General features: G+C 40.9%; 1 protein-coding gene across 6 annotated transcripts in view; it reads right to left on the bottom strand.

Annotated features, from left to right (window-relative positions):
• SCUBE1 (signal peptide, CUB domain and EGF like domain containing 1) overlaps nt 1-16,891 on the bottom strand; it is a 266,698-nt gene that overhangs the window by 58,260 nt on the left and 191,547 nt on the right. For all 6 annotated transcript variants that reach the window (XM_073567715.1, XM_073567716.1, XM_073567713.1 and 3 more), the window contains one exon: nt 2,189-2,305. In XM_073567715.1, coding sequence (XP_073423816.1) covers nt 2,189-2,305 — 117 coding nt within the window. The remainder of the gene's footprint in view (nt 1-2,188; nt 2,306-16,891) is intronic.

Raw genomic sequence — 16,891 nt, 5'->3', positions numbered from 1 at the left:
TTCTTCCTGGGTTGGGACAGCAGGAAGTCGGGAGCTTAATGTCCATATTTTAGCAAAGTATGCAATATTTTTTTATGATGGAAGTAATGAAAATCCGTGTCCTGTGCTGGAGAATATATTGATGCTGAATATCTATTGGGGGCGAACTAAATAAAGTAAAAAAAAATACAAATAAAAAAGATTACAATTTTCATAAAATGCATTTTCCCATCATCTGTAGTTTTTCCCCATCCCACACCCTGCTCGTGAATACAAGTAACTCATTTCACAAAGTTTAAATAGAACAGACTTGACCTTGGTCGGCAAACAGACTGCAAGAGGACTTAATGCAGGTTGTAGAAGAAGGGGCAGAATGTTGTTTATTGAATGACAGCTCAGTGCTCGTATGAGGTCCGGACGGTTATTTTCATATCTCCAGGTCTCGCAGTCTTAACTGGCTTTTCCTTTTTTTTTCTTTTTTTGAGATTTCGAGAAATGTTACGCTAAGGGAACTGACTATTAAATATTTGTGTGTGGGTTTTCCGTCTAATTAGAAATGTGTGAAGGAGTTATTTGCTTCCAGCGCAAGACGTAACAAACAGACAAACACCCAAACAGGACCCGGCTGTCACCTCGGTAATTCTGTGTGGACGTCTGGATGGAGCCCTGGCACGATCAAGGGAAAGCCACATATTTCCTGGCTGCTCACTCAATGATTTTCTGCTATTTAAGGCATAATATCAACATGCTACAATTTTACTACACAGAACACCTTAAAAATGAATTATAACAGTGCCATGGAGGAAGTCGACACCATCCTGTACAGAGTGCTCCCCAAAGTCTTTTTTTCTGTGACATGCCTAAAGCCCCCTGTATAGCCATACAGTGCACTTCCTGCCATAAAGCCTCCTGTAGAGCCAGTACAGCCATACAGTGCACTCCCTGCCTAAAGCCTCCTGTAGAGCCAGTACAGCCATACAGTGTACTCCCTGCCTAAAGCCTCATGTAGAGCCAGTACAGCCATACAGTGCACTCCCTGCCTAAAGCCTCATGTAGAGCCAGTACAGCCATACAGTGCACTCCCTGCTGTAAAGCCTCCTGTAGAGCCAGTACAGCCATACAGTGCACTCCCTGCCTAAAGCCTCATGTAGAGCCAGTACAGCCATACAGTGCACTCCCTGCCTAAAGCCTCCTGTAGAGCCAGTACAGCCATACAGTGCACTCCCTGCCGTAAAGCCTCCTGTAGAGCCAGTACAGCCATACAGTGCACTCCCTGCCTAAAGCCTCATGTAGAGCCAGTACAGCCATACAGTGCACTCCCTGCTGTAAAGCCTCCTGTAGAGCCAGTACAGCCATACAGTGCACTCCCTGCCTAAAGCCTCATGTAGAGCCAGTACAGCCATACAGTGCACTCCCTGCCGTAAAGCCTCCTGTAGAGCCAGTACAGCCATACAGTGCACTCCCTGCCTAAAGCCTCATGTAGAGCCAGTACAGCCATACAGTGCATTCCCTGCCTTAAGCTTTCTGTACAGTCATATAGTGCACTCCCTGCCTAAGTATCCTGTAGAAACAATACAACCATACAGTGCACCCCCTGCTTAAAACCTCCTGTACAGCCATACAGTGCATTCCCTGCCGTAAGCTTCCTGTAGATCTAGTAGAGTCATACAGTTCACTCCCTGCCTAAATCCTACTGTACATTCATATAGTGCACGCCTTGCCTAAACTCTCTTGTACAGCCATGCAGTGCAGTACCTGCCGAAATCCTCCTGTAAATACAGTACATTCCCTGCCTAAAGCCTCCTTTATAACCCATACAGAGAATGCCTTGAATAAAAACGCCTTGAATAAAGACTCCTACAAATTGTATACCTTAGATAGCGCTTTTTATATTATTGTCCTCCCTTCACACAATTCCCAGGCTAAAAGCGTCCTGCACTGTGCATTTCTGTGCATCCATGGAGTTTACCCCATGCCTATTGCCTCCAGTTCAAGGTCAGCCGTGCCTAAAACACCCTGTACAAGGTGCTCCCTGCCTAAACTTTCACACTAGATTCCTGGCCCAAAGCCTATTGTTGAGCAAATTTCTTGCCTAAAACTTTGTATACGCTGTATTCCTTGCCTCAGATTTCCCATATAATATCCACCTTGCCTAGAATATGTTACTAGACTGAAACTTCAAGTGTGGTGTAATCTGTTTGATACTGACCTTTGCAAGTCTTCTGATCTGGCTGCAAGGTGAATCCCACAGGGCAACTACATCGGACTCCTGTCGCCGTATCCTTGCAGGTACGGTCACAGCCTCCGTTATTCACAGCGCACGTTTCTAGAGGTAGAAGAGAATGAGTGATACTTTGACCCACGTCTTCATCTGTTGCTCCAGATCACAACATATATACTCTTGTCAAATGTTAACAAGAGACATGCAAGTTCCTTGTTGCAAAGTTCTTTAGATGCCTTCACAAAGCACAAAGACAGAAGGGGAAGGGGAAGAAGGGACTTCAGATAGCATTATAATCCGTGTAATTGTACCCAATATACAGGGCACATGACCCAGAGTAATTATCATTAAAGGGCTGAACACTTAGGAAGCACCATTACAAGGAAAATTCTAAACGTGCAACACTAGATTTTGAGAGATCTATACACGGAATAGGTCCACCACAAGGGTTATGGGACACATTACATTACAGAATGGTCTCCAGCTGTTGCTTACCAAAGAGTTCCATCAAGAAAGAATTGGAAACCTTAAAAAAAAAAGCTCTCATTCCACCCATCCATCATCAAGCAATGGTCCACAGACATAGCTTCCACCACAAACCAATCGCTACTATGGATCCAACTCTCAAAGTCAGGATCCATCCACCACATTGACTGTCTTACTGCTAACCCCTGGTTTCTTGATAAAGGTTTCTATCCTCTTCCCGATGTGTCTACAGAAAAAAAAATGGTGGTGTTTTTGTGATCATTAGCTCCAAGAAAGTTGGCAAACATTTGAGAAGGCTCCCATCACTGCTATTTTCAACTGAGACCTGCTCAAAATGTTTGGAAGAAAGGAATCCAAGATCTATAAGTTGAGTTGACCGTGTCACACTTAAACATAAAATGGCGAATGCTCCTTTTAGGCCTAAGGTTGCCTTTCTCCAATTATCTTGTGCCTGGAGATTCTTGAAGGTCTACATGATATGAACCATCATTGAATTCACTTTACCAGAAACCGAGAGCATGAGTAGATGTTGATCAGTAGTTCCATCTAAATCCAACTTAAAGACCAGAGGTAGAACTACAATGACTTTCTCATAGGAGAGAATAAAGTTGCATTTAGATGGGCCGAGATCCGACTAGATTATCAACTCATTGCCAATATTGATTCAAGACTCCGATCAAAAATGGATGTCTCCAGAATTTCTTATGGACCACTGAAAAGACATATGAACATGTTAACATTCCCATAGAAAACGTACCCATTACAGTCTACCTATGAAAAACAGAAAACATGTACGCGACTCATGGACATCTGAATGAGGCCATAGTAGGTCTTAAAAGAATGCTGAACAACAACACATGACAATTTTCACCGTATGATTATTTATTTACCTAAAAACAAAACAGGACTAAGTGCAAAAGCAGTGTGAATAAGCACACCCTTACTGCTTTCACAGGAATAAGGAGGTTATGTAGCAGCTGAGTGGCGCTAATCAAATGCCTTTAATTTGCAAGAGTGTCCGCCTCTATAAAAGCAGAAGTTTTGATTGTTTGCTGGCCTGGAGCATTCAGGTGTGTTAAAACAATTTCATGCTGCTCATTAATCTGGGAAAGGTTATAGGGCAATTTCCAAACTATTTGGAGTCCATCATTCTACAGTTAGAAAGATTATTCACAAAATTTTTCATATTCAGGACAACTTGCTGTCATTGAACTCCTCTGTATACCAAAGTATCCCAGAGCAAAATGTGAGGCGAGCTAGGCTAAAGCTTGGCAAAAATCGGGTCATGCAACAGGACAATGATTTCAAGTACACCAGGAAATCTACATCTGAAAAAGAAAAGTATCAGGGTGTTGCAAAAGCCAAGTCGCATTCCAGACCGCAACCCAATTGAAGTGCTGAGGCTGGACGTTAAGAGTGCTATGCAAAAATGAATGCCCACAAACCTCAACTGGCATGTAAAGCATGTCACTCGCCACAAGGAGAGATGTTATCCCTTAGACTCTAGTCCCTCGGACAAATAAGATATTTTGCTTTGCACTGATGAGGGGTAAAAGTCAGAAACATTTGTCAGAAAACAGATTTTGGTTTGGCTTTTATCCATAGGCATGGGGCAAGGCTCATTAAAGGGTCAAAACTGACTTATAGATTTGCTACTTTCAACAGATAAACTCTAGTACTAAGTCCTCTTGATCTTTCAAGAGGCAAATTTGCACACAATCTTCAATTAATTTAAGCAACTTTGTAAAGAAAAATGAACCAAAATACCACCTGATTGATGTGAGAGCCTGTTAGTCATGCAGAAAATGATGCTTCATGTCACTGCTGGTAAATGTGGTAATAGTTTAGAGCACTGATCATCTTGACAGCTCTAAAATTGGCTATGACGTGGAGGATAGCCACTCCATTTACCAGATCCCATGGGTTGCTCTGGCCTTCACCTTTTAAGCGTTGTACAGGGATCTGGTCTTACACTGGGACTCTTGGGCTTGTATGTTGTTTGGAGGGCAGGCTGGCAGGAATGATCAGGTAGCCAGGTCAGAACCAAGAGGGCAAAGAAGGTACAAAAAAAGTTAGGCGAGAGCAAGAGAATGGTCAGTTACCGAGCGGAGGTCAAAAATGAAAAAATTCAATAAAAACCAGGAGCTGAAAATCAGGGTGCACGAATCAGAAAAGCAAAACTATATCGGGCAGCTTCCAGCTTTTCAATGGTCTAATTTGCCACGGTAGGGAGCAGATTCCTCCAGCTGATTGCCCATACACATACTGCCATACTGGATGGTAATACAGGTTCCAGCCACCTTAGTCAGTGGCTGGAGAGAGCAGGCACTACTCAGGGCTTCTTGTACCAATGACTCTCCCATTACTAGGGCTGCTAGCAGAATGAATACGGCGGGACATTGAGACAGGTGCCGAAGTCGCAGGAGCAGGTCACGGAGGAGTTGTGACAATGGTTCTACAAACCATTGACTCATAGGGTGTACTTAATTTTTTTGCACTTTGGCCTAGTTTTGGTTAAATAGTGACCTGGTGTAATAGGACCTTTTAAGAACCAGATTATTTTTATGTTGTCCCGACACGTAAAATCATAGAATTCAAAGAGAGTGTACTAAGTTTTTTCTCACGAATGTATGAGAGCCGGTACTGAGGATCACAGGTTGTTCAGAACCTGGATTGCTATCTGAGGTGTCTTCTCAGGGGGAGAATGTTATAGACTTTTCTTTACAGACAATGCATCTAATGAAGCCCAGTGCCTTGACGGAAAGTTAATACATTCACAGTGGATTGTACCGGTTCTTGATCGTATGGTATAAGAGGTAGGGCACTACTCGAGCATCACTCTATTATGTGCAATCATAAAAAACTGAAAGAAGTAAAAGTGATCAAGACAAAAACTAGTAGGTTTTATTAACAAGGCCAAATACTAAAACTTAGTAATGGGTCTCAATTCACCATGACCACCTACTTAGGTACGGTGAAGGAAATAATTATTTGATCGCTTGCTGATTTTGTAAGTTTGCCCGCTGACAAAGACATGAACAGTCTATAAAGTTAAGGGTAGGTTCATTTTAACATTGAGAGATAGAATATCAAAAATAAAATCCAGAAAATCAATGGACCAATGGTGTGTTGTAACAATGTGATTTGCCTCTTTGAAGAACTGAATTAAGAGTATTTTGTTGCAGATTGGCGATTGTTTATTGACTCATCCCAGAGAAGTTTGAAAGCAGTGTTGCCTCACAATCGAAGTATGAAACCATCAATCCCTATTGCTCATTCATATCATCTAAAGGAAAGTTATGAAAATCTGTCAGTTGTTTTGGATGCTATACAGTATAAGCATCGTCTATGGAATATCTGTGGAGATTTGAAAGTGATTGGTCTGCTATTGGGAATGCCAGGAGGTTTCACAGAATATTGTTGCGTCTTGTGTTTATGGGACAGTAGAAATACAGTAGAGCATTATGTTCGTCGCGATTGAGGACAGAGAAACATCTATGCTCCAGGTAGAGACAATGTTCAGCATAATCCTTTAGTTGTTCCAACAAAAATCTTTCTTCCTCCACTACATATAAAGTTGGGCTTGATTAAAAACTTTGTGAAAGCCATGGCAAAGACAAATTCACAAGGGTACCAGTCTATTTCACAGAAATTATCCAGCATTTCACCAGCAAAACTGAAGGAAGGGGGATTTGTTGGTCCTCAGATCAGAGAGCTTATGAGAGATGATGTGTTTGTGGGAACTCTAAATGATAAAGATTTGAGATCTTGGAAAAGCTTCAAGTGGATCTGTGAAAACTTCTCAGGAAAACAAAAATCTCCAGAATATGTTGAAGGTGTTGAGGAACTGCTAAATGCATACCAATGTCTTGGATAGCGTATGTCTCTGGAAATGCACTTTTTTCATTCCCTTTTAGATTTATTCCCTCAAAATCTTGGGGATGTAAGCGATAAACAAAGCGAGAGGTTTCACCAGGACATTAATGTAATGGAACACCGCTACCAGGGTTTTTGGAATAACTCAATGTTGGATGTTATATAGGGACAACCCTGAAAAATCGTATCAACGACAGTCTAATGTCAAGCACTTTTAATTTCGGCTCATATTTTGGTTTCTGATTTGCATGTAAAATTATTTTTGTTCAATAAAAATTGTTTTGTAAGGTGAACCATTTTTTTCTGATGTGTAGATTACGGCTTTCTTAATGTCGCCAGTATATTTCCTATCTAATATATAAATCTCAAGTGTGTGTATGTATGTGTGTATGTCCGGGATTGGCATCCGCACCGTCGCAGCTACAGCCACAAAATTTGGCACAGTCACACGTCTGGACCCCGAGAGCGTCCTAGGCTATGCTGTGAGGCGAAATTTTAACCCCGCGCGTTCCAATTCACCAAACAATTTTGCCCTTATCTATATAATGGGGAAAAATTGTGTGTGTATCAAGCTCCGCCCCTCATTATGATGTCATAATGGTTGCCATGGCGACGCTGATATCATCAGGTTGCAAGCCCCACCGCTCATTATGATGTCATAATGGTTGACTATGGGATGGAGGATGTGTGATGGGTATATAGGCACTGGACTATGGGATGGAGGATATGTATGATGGATTTATGGGCATGGGACTATGGGATGGAGGATATGTATGATGGGTATATGGGCACTGGACTATGGGATGGAGGATATGTATGATGGGTATATGGGCATTGGACTATGAGATGAAGGATGTGTGATGGGTATATGGGCTTGGGACTATAGGATGGAGGATGTGTGATGGGTATATGAGCATGGGACTAAGATGAAGGATGTGTGATGGGTATATGGGCTTGGGATTATAGGATGGAGGATGTGTGATGGGTATATGGGCACGGGACTATGGGATGGAGGATATGTATGATGGGTATATGGGCATTGGACTATGAGATGAAGGATGTGTGATGGGTATATGGGCTTGGGACTATAGGATGGAGGATGTGTGATGGGTATATGGGCATGGGACTAAGATGAAGGATGTGTGATGGGTATATGGACTTGGGATTATAGGATGGAGGATGTGTGATGGGTATATGGGCTTGGGACTATAGGATGGAGGATGTGTGATGGGTATATGGGCATGGGACTATGGGATGGAGGATATGTATGATGGGTATATGGGCATGGGACTATGGGATGGAGGACATGTATGATGGGTATATGGGCATGGACCTATGGGATCGTGGATATGTATGATGGGTATATGGGCACAGGACTATGGGATGGAGGATATGTATGATGGGTATATGGGCATGGGACTATGGGATGAAGGATGTGTGATGGATATATGGGCACTCGACTATGGGATGGCGAATATGTATGATGGGTATATGGGCATGGGACTATGGGATGGAGGATAGGTATGTTGGGTATATGGGCACGGGCCTATGGGATCGTGGATATGTATGATGGGTATATGGGCACGGGACTATGGGATGGAGGATAATTATAATTTGCTATAACTAACCACAGTTAGTTACTATGCCCGGGCAGCGCTTTTTGTAGACCTGTGTTATAGACTGTTCATGTCTTTGTCGGGGGGCAAACTTATAAAATCAGCAAGGGATCAAATACTTATTTCCTTCACTGTAGTTAGCTCGTGATGACTGGATAGCACAGGAACGCCAATCAGAACTTAACTTGAACCTGATAGTTGATTCATGCCACCTGAACCATGGGCAGCATGAATCAGAGATGTAGGTTTTACTCTGAAATACTGCAGCGTTTCAGAGAAGACATTCTTTGAAAACCTAGCTGGGGACTATGCTTCTCATATGACTAGTCCAAGAGGTCAGTTACCCAGCAACTTCTTACCATCCTGCTCCTCTAGACTGACAGGTGTCTTCTTATACACACATAGGGAGAAACCTGTCAGTCTAAGGGAGCAGGGTGGGAAGAAGCTGTCCGATCTCTTGGATCAGTCATTCGAGAAGCCTAGTCCAGGGCTGGCTTTTCAAAGTACGTTTTCTCTGAAATACTGCAGCATTTCAGAAAAAAAACTTCCTATCCAAGCAACACAATATTTACTAGAATTTAAGGGATTCCCAAATATTTCTTCAAAAATAGGTGGAATTTTCATTGGCTGGTCTTACCCCAGAAAATTGTAGGTTTTACTAATCTTGTTGGCTAAGGCCGGTGTCACACTAGAGAGGAATACGGATGAGTGAGAGGCGTTAAAAAACCGCATTGCACACCGACCAATGATTCTCTATGGGGCAGCTCCCATCAGCCGTATTTTTCTTGCGTATATTTTACGGTCCGTGCCAATCACAGCATGCTGCGATTGTCAGTGTACTACGGCCGTAGTACGCCAATGCAAGTCTATGGGTGCGCTAAAAATACGCATTACACACGGACCACACGTGTGACTTGCGAGAAATACGCACCCGGTGTCTTTTAGAAAAGCCGGCAATTCAGTGCGCTATACAGTAAACTCACACTGACAGGTTTAATAAAGAAACGAAAGAATAGATCTAGACACATAGAATACACACACATATATATATATATATATATATATATATATATATATATATATATATATATACACACACACACACACACACACACACACACACACACACACACACACATATATACATATACTAGCTGAAGAGCCTGGTGCTGCCCGGGCATAGTAACTAACTGTGGTTAGTTATAGCAAGTTATAATTATCCTCCATCCCATAGGCCCGTGCCCATATACCCATCATACATATCCTCCAACCCAGTCTCGTGCCCATATACCCGTCATACATATCCTCCATCCCATAGTCCCGTGCCCATATACCCATCACACATCCTCCATCCCATAGTCCTGTGCCCATATACCCGTCATACATATCCGCCATCCCATAGTCCAGTGCCCATATACCCATCACACATCCTCCATCCCATAGTCAACTATTATGACATCATAATGAGCGGCGGGGCTTGCAACCTATGATGACATCAGCATCGCCATGGCAACCATTATGACATCATAATGAGGGGCGGGGCTTGATACACACTTTTTCCCCATTATGTAGATAGGGGCAAAATTGTTTGGTGAATTGGAATGCGCGGGGTTAACATTTTGCCAAATTTTGTGGCTCTAGCTGCGACGGTGCGGATGCCAATCCCGGACATACACACACACATACATACATACATATACACACACACTTGAGCTTTATATATTAGATATATATATACATTTATATACACACACGTCATTGAGACACATATATATATATATTTATATTTCACACATTTTTTACAACGAATTAACCCCTTAAATTAACACCTACACCTCCCAAATTTTGCACACAAACCCTCATCTAATTATTAGTCGGGACATATAAAAAAAAAAAACATGAAATGAAATGGTTTACTGTATGTAACCATGGGTCATTTCATGTCGGGTTGGGAAATGACTTGACAGAAGCCGGCAACTGAATTAGCGGCTATTCTGCTATGAAGAACTCTGTGAAATATACATATATATATGTGTGTGTCTCAATGACATGTATATATATATATATATATATATATATATATTATATATATATATACATACACACACACACACATACACACACACACACTGTATATATATATATATATATACATACATACACACACACACACTGTGTGTATATATATATATATATATATATATATATACACACACACACACACACACACACACACACACACACACTGTGTGTATATATATGTATATATATATATATATATATATATATATATATATACACACACACACACACACATACACTGTGTGTATATATATATATATATGTATATATATATATATATATATACACACACACACACACACACACACAGTGTATGTATATATATATTCTCTATGTGTCTAGATCTATTCTTTCGTTTGGATTTGAAAACCTGTCATTGGGCTCCATTATATGTCCGTTTTGCAAGCCTGCGAGAAAAAAAAACGGTATACGGATGCCATACGGATTACATACGGATGCTTACATGAGAAAAATACGCGGCCACACCCTGACAACGGATGACATACGGAGCACTGTTTAGGGACCATTTCTGCTTATTACGGACGTAAAATACGGTCCGTATTTTTCTACGTTGTGTGACTCCAGCCTAATCCTGAGCCTTCTGTTGTACAAAACGACTTTGAATAGATATTGGCAGAAGAGCTCACAAACCTGTCTTAAGATCTAGAGCTATGCATTTGGCTCATCATCGAAGGAGAAATCCCAATCACTCATTTAACCCTTAACTCCAAGAGGCCAAAGGCAAAAAACAAAACAAAGTGTCTGTAAAAATATATCTGATTCTATTTCATAGACACATGGTTGAACATGTCTTGGGCAGGAAAATTCCCATTCCTGGACAGTGTCCAAAAAGTGGAAGAGACACACCAGACTTACTTTCCCATGTCATGGCTGACTGGTTGTATAGGCCAAGGGTCAGTTACTTAGCACAAATAGTCTGAAAGAGGCCATGTTTTGTGTTTCACTTCACAGGGATTAAGCAACCTACAAGGAGAAAAAAAATGTTCTCCATCTTGAGCTTTGGTGCATAAATATTGCTTGTACTTGAAAACCACTGAAATAAAGATCTGTAGAAAAATAAATATTGAGAGGCCAAATGTAGAATATCAGGGCATGAAGTATAAGGTAAATTGGAATATTACTCTAGTTTAATTAAGTATACAGGCATTATAAAATGAAATCTAATAGGAATAAAAGGGTGGGAAATATCCTGGAATTAAGTCCATCAGAATTGGGGTATTCCCAGCTCAGAACTGGGCTCTAAAATAAATGGAATTGTCAGAAATAGCTGACTGCTGTCCATTCTCACAGGGCATTTCAGAGACTGGCACATTTAGGATTAGTGTAGGTCAAGGCTTCAGTCCCCCAGTGATCAGCAAATTAAAACCTATACTGTGGCAGGATGATAACTTGAGAAGATGGGAATTAAACCTTTAACTCCTTTGATTACATTTATTTATTTTACTCACTCATATACATTTACAGCACTGTGGCGGTAGCACCCTGATAACTGATGCTGGAGGTTTTAAGGGGCAGCCATGGGCTCTACAAAGGCCCCATGGCTGTCCTTTGGGAATTCTGCTAGAATATTCATTCTTTACAATAAATTTAAAAAGTTCTATTAGAACATTGCAAATTAATGGTGGAATAAAATTTGTTATACATTCTGCTTTTTATATTGAACAAAAAATGAACTTCCAAAAAAGATACCGTAATTGAGATGCAAAAATAAGGCATTTAAAAAGGGACAGTATTATATTTGGAGCTTGACTTGATGTTGATTTTCAGAAATGGGAGCCATTGTACTACCTAGGTTTACCAGCAAACTTTTCCTACTGAATTGACAAGATAAAATTGGTGTTATTTTCTTGTTTTTTCCCAACCCATGATTTGTGTTCAGTCATCAAAGCTATTCATTTAAGAAGCTAGTGTGCTCCATTAACAGCCCCTTAAAATAGATTTTAAGCTTAGGTAGAGACATCTAAGGTATTCAGAAGTACACCTATAGTTTTTCTCAACTTGTTCTGATCTGCTACTGTGTACAAGCTCACCAAGGACTAATCTGAGAAATGGTTCCGTTTAATTATATAAAGGTTAGAATTACTATAAACTAAAGCAGCTGAGCGATGAGAAAAATAGATAAATTGATTAAAAGAATAAAAAATAAATACACCTTTAAATAAGTCTTAAAAATAGGGAACGTGGAGGTTTACTTTTAACATAACCCTAGTACATACAGTGGATGTAAAAGTTTTGGTACCCCTGGTCAAAATTACTATTATTGTGAACAGTTAAGCGAATTGAAGATTAAGTGATCTATAAAAAGCCTGAGGTTAAAGATGAGATTTGTTTTGTATTTTAGGCAAAAAATATATATATTTTCATCTTTTACATTTTAAAAATTACAAAAAAAGAAAATGGGCCAATCCAAAAGTTTGGGCACCCTGCAAGATTAGTGCCTAGTAGCACCCCCTTTTGAAAGTATCCCAGCTTGTAAATGCTTTTTGTAGCCAGCCAAGAGCCTGTCAATTCTAGTTTGAGAGATTTTCACCCATTCTTCCTTGTACAGTACAATTCTTCCAGTTCTGGTAGATTCCTGGGCCGTCTTGTATCCTTTGCTATTTTGAGGTCTAGCTACAGATTTTCAATGATGTTCAGATCAGGGGACTGTGAGGGCCATTGTAAAACCTTCAGCTTGCACATTTTGAGTTAATTTATTGTGGATTTTGACATGTGTTTAGGATCATTATCCATTTATACAAGACATCCTCTTTTCAACTTCAGCTTTTTTTTTTTACAGACAGTGTTGTGTTTACATCATGAATTTGTTGAAATTTCATTGAATCCATTCTTCCCTCTACTCATGAAATGTTCTCTGTGCCACTGGCTGCAACACAACCCCGCTGCATAATTGCTCCCCAATGGTTGGCGAGAGGTTCTTTCCCTGAAATTCTGTGCCATTTTTTCTCCACACATACCAATGTTCATTGTGACCAATGAGTTATATTTTAACCTCATCGGTCCACAGGATTTGTTTCCAAAATGCATCAAGCTTGTTTAGATGTTCTTTAGCACACTTCTGGTGCTGACTTTTACTGTAAGGCTGGAGTCACACTAACCAGCGCAAAATACGGTCAGTATTTTACATGCGTAATACGGATGACAGACCCCTAAATAGTGCTCCGTATGTCATCCGTAATCAAGGTGTGGTCGCGTATTTTGCGCATGTCAGCATCCGTATGTAATCCGTATGGCATCCGTATGGCGAGATTTTCTCGCAGGCTTGCAAAATGGACATATAATGGAGCCCTATGACAGGGTTTCTAAAAGACACCTGGTGCGTATTTCTCGCAAGTCACATGTGTGGTCCGTGTGTAATCCGCATTTTTTGCGCACCCATAGACTTGCATTGGCGTACTACGGGCGTAGTACGCTGACAATCGCAGCATGCTGCGAGTGGCACGGAGAGTAGGATACTGAGGAGAAATATACGGCTGATGGGAGCTGCCTCATAGCGAATCATTGGTCCGTGTCTAATGAGTGCTTTTTGCGCCTCTCACTCTCCCGTATTCCTCGCCAGTGTGACCCCGGCCTAAGGATGCAGTACAGGTTTTCTTCTGATGACTCTTCCATGCAGGTGTCTCTGAGCAGTAGAACAATGTACCACAACTTCAGAGTCTACTAAATCTTTCTGAAGGTCTTTTGCAGTCAAGCGGGGGTTTTGATTTGCCTCTATAGCAATCCTATGAGCAGCTCTCACTGAAATTTTGCTTGGTCTTCCAGACCTTATCTTGACCTCCACTGTTCCTGGTAACTGCCATTTCTTAATTACATTTCGAACTGAGGAAAGGGCAACTTGAAAACGCTTTGCTATCTGCTGATTTTTAATACAAAGTTGGAGGAGGCTGGGTTTTTATAAAGCTGGTGAATTTGCATCACCTAGCCTTTCCTAACAAGGATAGTGATCAAGCCATAAACCTAAAAAGCTAATACATATTTTTTTTTTGCCTAAAATGCAAAGGAAATCTGTCATCTTTAACTTTAGGCCTTTTAGAGATAATTTCATATTCAACTTGCTTAACAGTTTACAATAACAGTAATTTTGACCAGGGTGCCCGGACTTTTATATGCCACTGTACTTGCCAATTTTTCAAACTGGCTTTACAGGATACATTTTTCATAATACCCCTTTTTATATGTATGTTATACTAAGTCCAGTGGTTTTCATTTTCAAGTACAGGTGCAAAATTACAACTAGAAGGACTTGGCTATAAACACTTAAAAGCATTCGTAGTATAGTAAATCAACATTCACAGACATTTAGGAGTGCGTAAATACTTAAACATTGTGTTAGACCAGTGGGCTTTGCTGCCACCAGGGCTACAGATGAGGAGTACGTGAACTTAAGGAGGTTGCACCTCGTTCTTTCAGTAGTGGGAGTTGAAAAGATCCCATAAATAGTGAAAGTCACAGGAATTTAAAAAGGTCAAGGGGGTCAAAGGTTATATTTTGAAAATGCAAAGATAAGCAAACTTCCTTGTTTTTTCCAGAAATTCACTGCACAGAAAATTTTTCAGATCACTTCCCAGGATACGATTGCTTGGTCCAGGGAGCACGGAGTTAGTTAACCTGACCTCATTTTCCACTCGATGTACAAAGGTTCTGTTAACCACTTCCTAAAGGCCTGACATGAATCTAACTGGAAGGAAAAACAATCAAATTGTGATATATTTTTAGGTGGTTTCCAAGAATTCAACATGAACTTTATCGAAAAATCCAATAAATTGTATCAAAGCTTCTTTTCACTCATCTCTATTGAAAAGACAAAATTTCGAGCCAAAAAACACTTGATGTGTTCATGAAAATCAGTTCATGTAGCTGAAGCTTAAAGCGAAAAAGGTTTTAGATTACAGGTCTACTCAAACATATACAGTGGGGCAAAAAAGTATTTAGTCAGTCAGCAATAGTGCAAGTTCCACCACTTAAAAAGATGAGAGGCGTCTGTAATTTACATCATAGGTAGACCTCAACTATGGGAGACAAACTGAGAAAAAAAAATCCAGAAAATCACATTGTCTGTTTTTTTTTCATTTTATTTGCATATTATGGTGGAAAATAAGTATTTGGTCAGAAACAAAATTTCATCTCAATACTTTGTGATATATCCTTTGTTGGCGATGACAGAGGTCAAACGTTTTCTGTAAGTCTTCACAAGGTTCCCACACACTGTTGTTGGTATGTTGGCCCATTCCTCCATGCAGATCTCCTCTAGAGCAGTGATGTTTTTGGCTTTTCGCTTGGCAACACGGACTTTCAACTCCCTCCAAAGGTTTTCTATAGGGTTGAGATCTGGAGACTGGCTAGGCCACTCCAGGACCTTGAAATGCTTCTTACGAAGCCACTCCTTCGTTGCCCTGGCGGTGTGCTTTGGATCATTGTCATGTTGAAAGACCCAGCCACGTTTCATCATCAATGCCCTTGCTGATGGAAGAAGGTTTGCACTCAAAATCTCACGATACATGGCCCCATTCATTCTTTCATGTACCCGGATCAGTCGTCCTGGCCCCTTTGCAGAGAAACAGCCCCAAAGCATGATGTTTCCACCACCATGCTTTACAGTAGGTATGGTGTTTGATGGATGCAACTCAGTATTCTTTTTCCTCCAAACACGACAAGTTGTGTTTCTACCAAACAGTTCCAGTTTGGTTTCATCAGACCATAGGACATTCTCCCAAAACTCCTCTGGATCATCCAAATGCTCTCTAGCAAACTTCAGACGGGCCCAGACATGTACAGGCTTAAGCAGTAGGACACGTCTGGCACTGCAGGATCTGAGTCCATGGTGGCGTAGTGTGTTACTTATGGTAGGCCTTGTTACATTGGTCCCAGCTCTCTGCAGTTCATTCACTAGGTCCCCCCGCGTGGTTCTGGGATTTTTGCTCACCGTTCTTGTGATCATTCTGACCCCACGGGGTGGGATTTTGCGTGGAGCACCAGATCGAGGGAGATTATCAGTGGTCTTGTATGTCTTCCATTTTCTAATTATTGCTCCCACAGTTGATTTCTTCACTCCAAGCTGGTTGGCTATTGCAGATTCAGTCTTCCCAGCCTGGTGCAGGGCTACAATTTTGTTTCTGGTGTCCTTTGACAGCTCTTTGGTCTTCACCATAGTGGAGTTTGGAGTCAGACTGTTTGAGGGTGTGCACAGGTGTCTTTTTATACTGATAACAAGTTTAAACAGGTGCCATTACTACAGGTAATGAGTGGAGGAAAGAGGAGACTCTTAAAGAAGAAGTTACAGGTCTGTGAGAGCCAGAAATCTTGATTGCTTGTTTCTGACCAAATACCGTACTTATTTTCCACCATAATATGCAAATAAAATGAAAAAAAAAACAGACAATGTGATTTTCTGGATTTTTTTTTCTCAGTTTGTCTCCCATAGTTGAGGTCTACCTATGATGTAAATTACAGACGCCTCTCATCTTTTTAAGTGGTGGAACTTGCACTATTGCTGACTGACTAAATACTTTTTTGCCCCACTGTATATAGTATAAACAGGGCCGATTTCAAGTTTATTTGGATCTGGGAAAATCAGATTGTGCCCAAGTCACTTCTACTTATTGTGCCTCGC

Source organism: Dendrobates tinctorius, unplaced genomic scaffold (assembly GCF_039654945.1).
Source record: "Dendrobates tinctorius isolate UK_male_01 unplaced genomic scaffold, ASM3965494v1 ptg000020l, whole genome shotgun sequence".
In the NCBI taxonomy this organism is placed as follows: Eukaryota; Metazoa; Chordata; class Amphibia; order Anura; family Dendrobatidae; genus Dendrobates; species Dendrobates tinctorius.
This window is presented reverse-complemented; position numbering and strand designations above follow the sequence as displayed.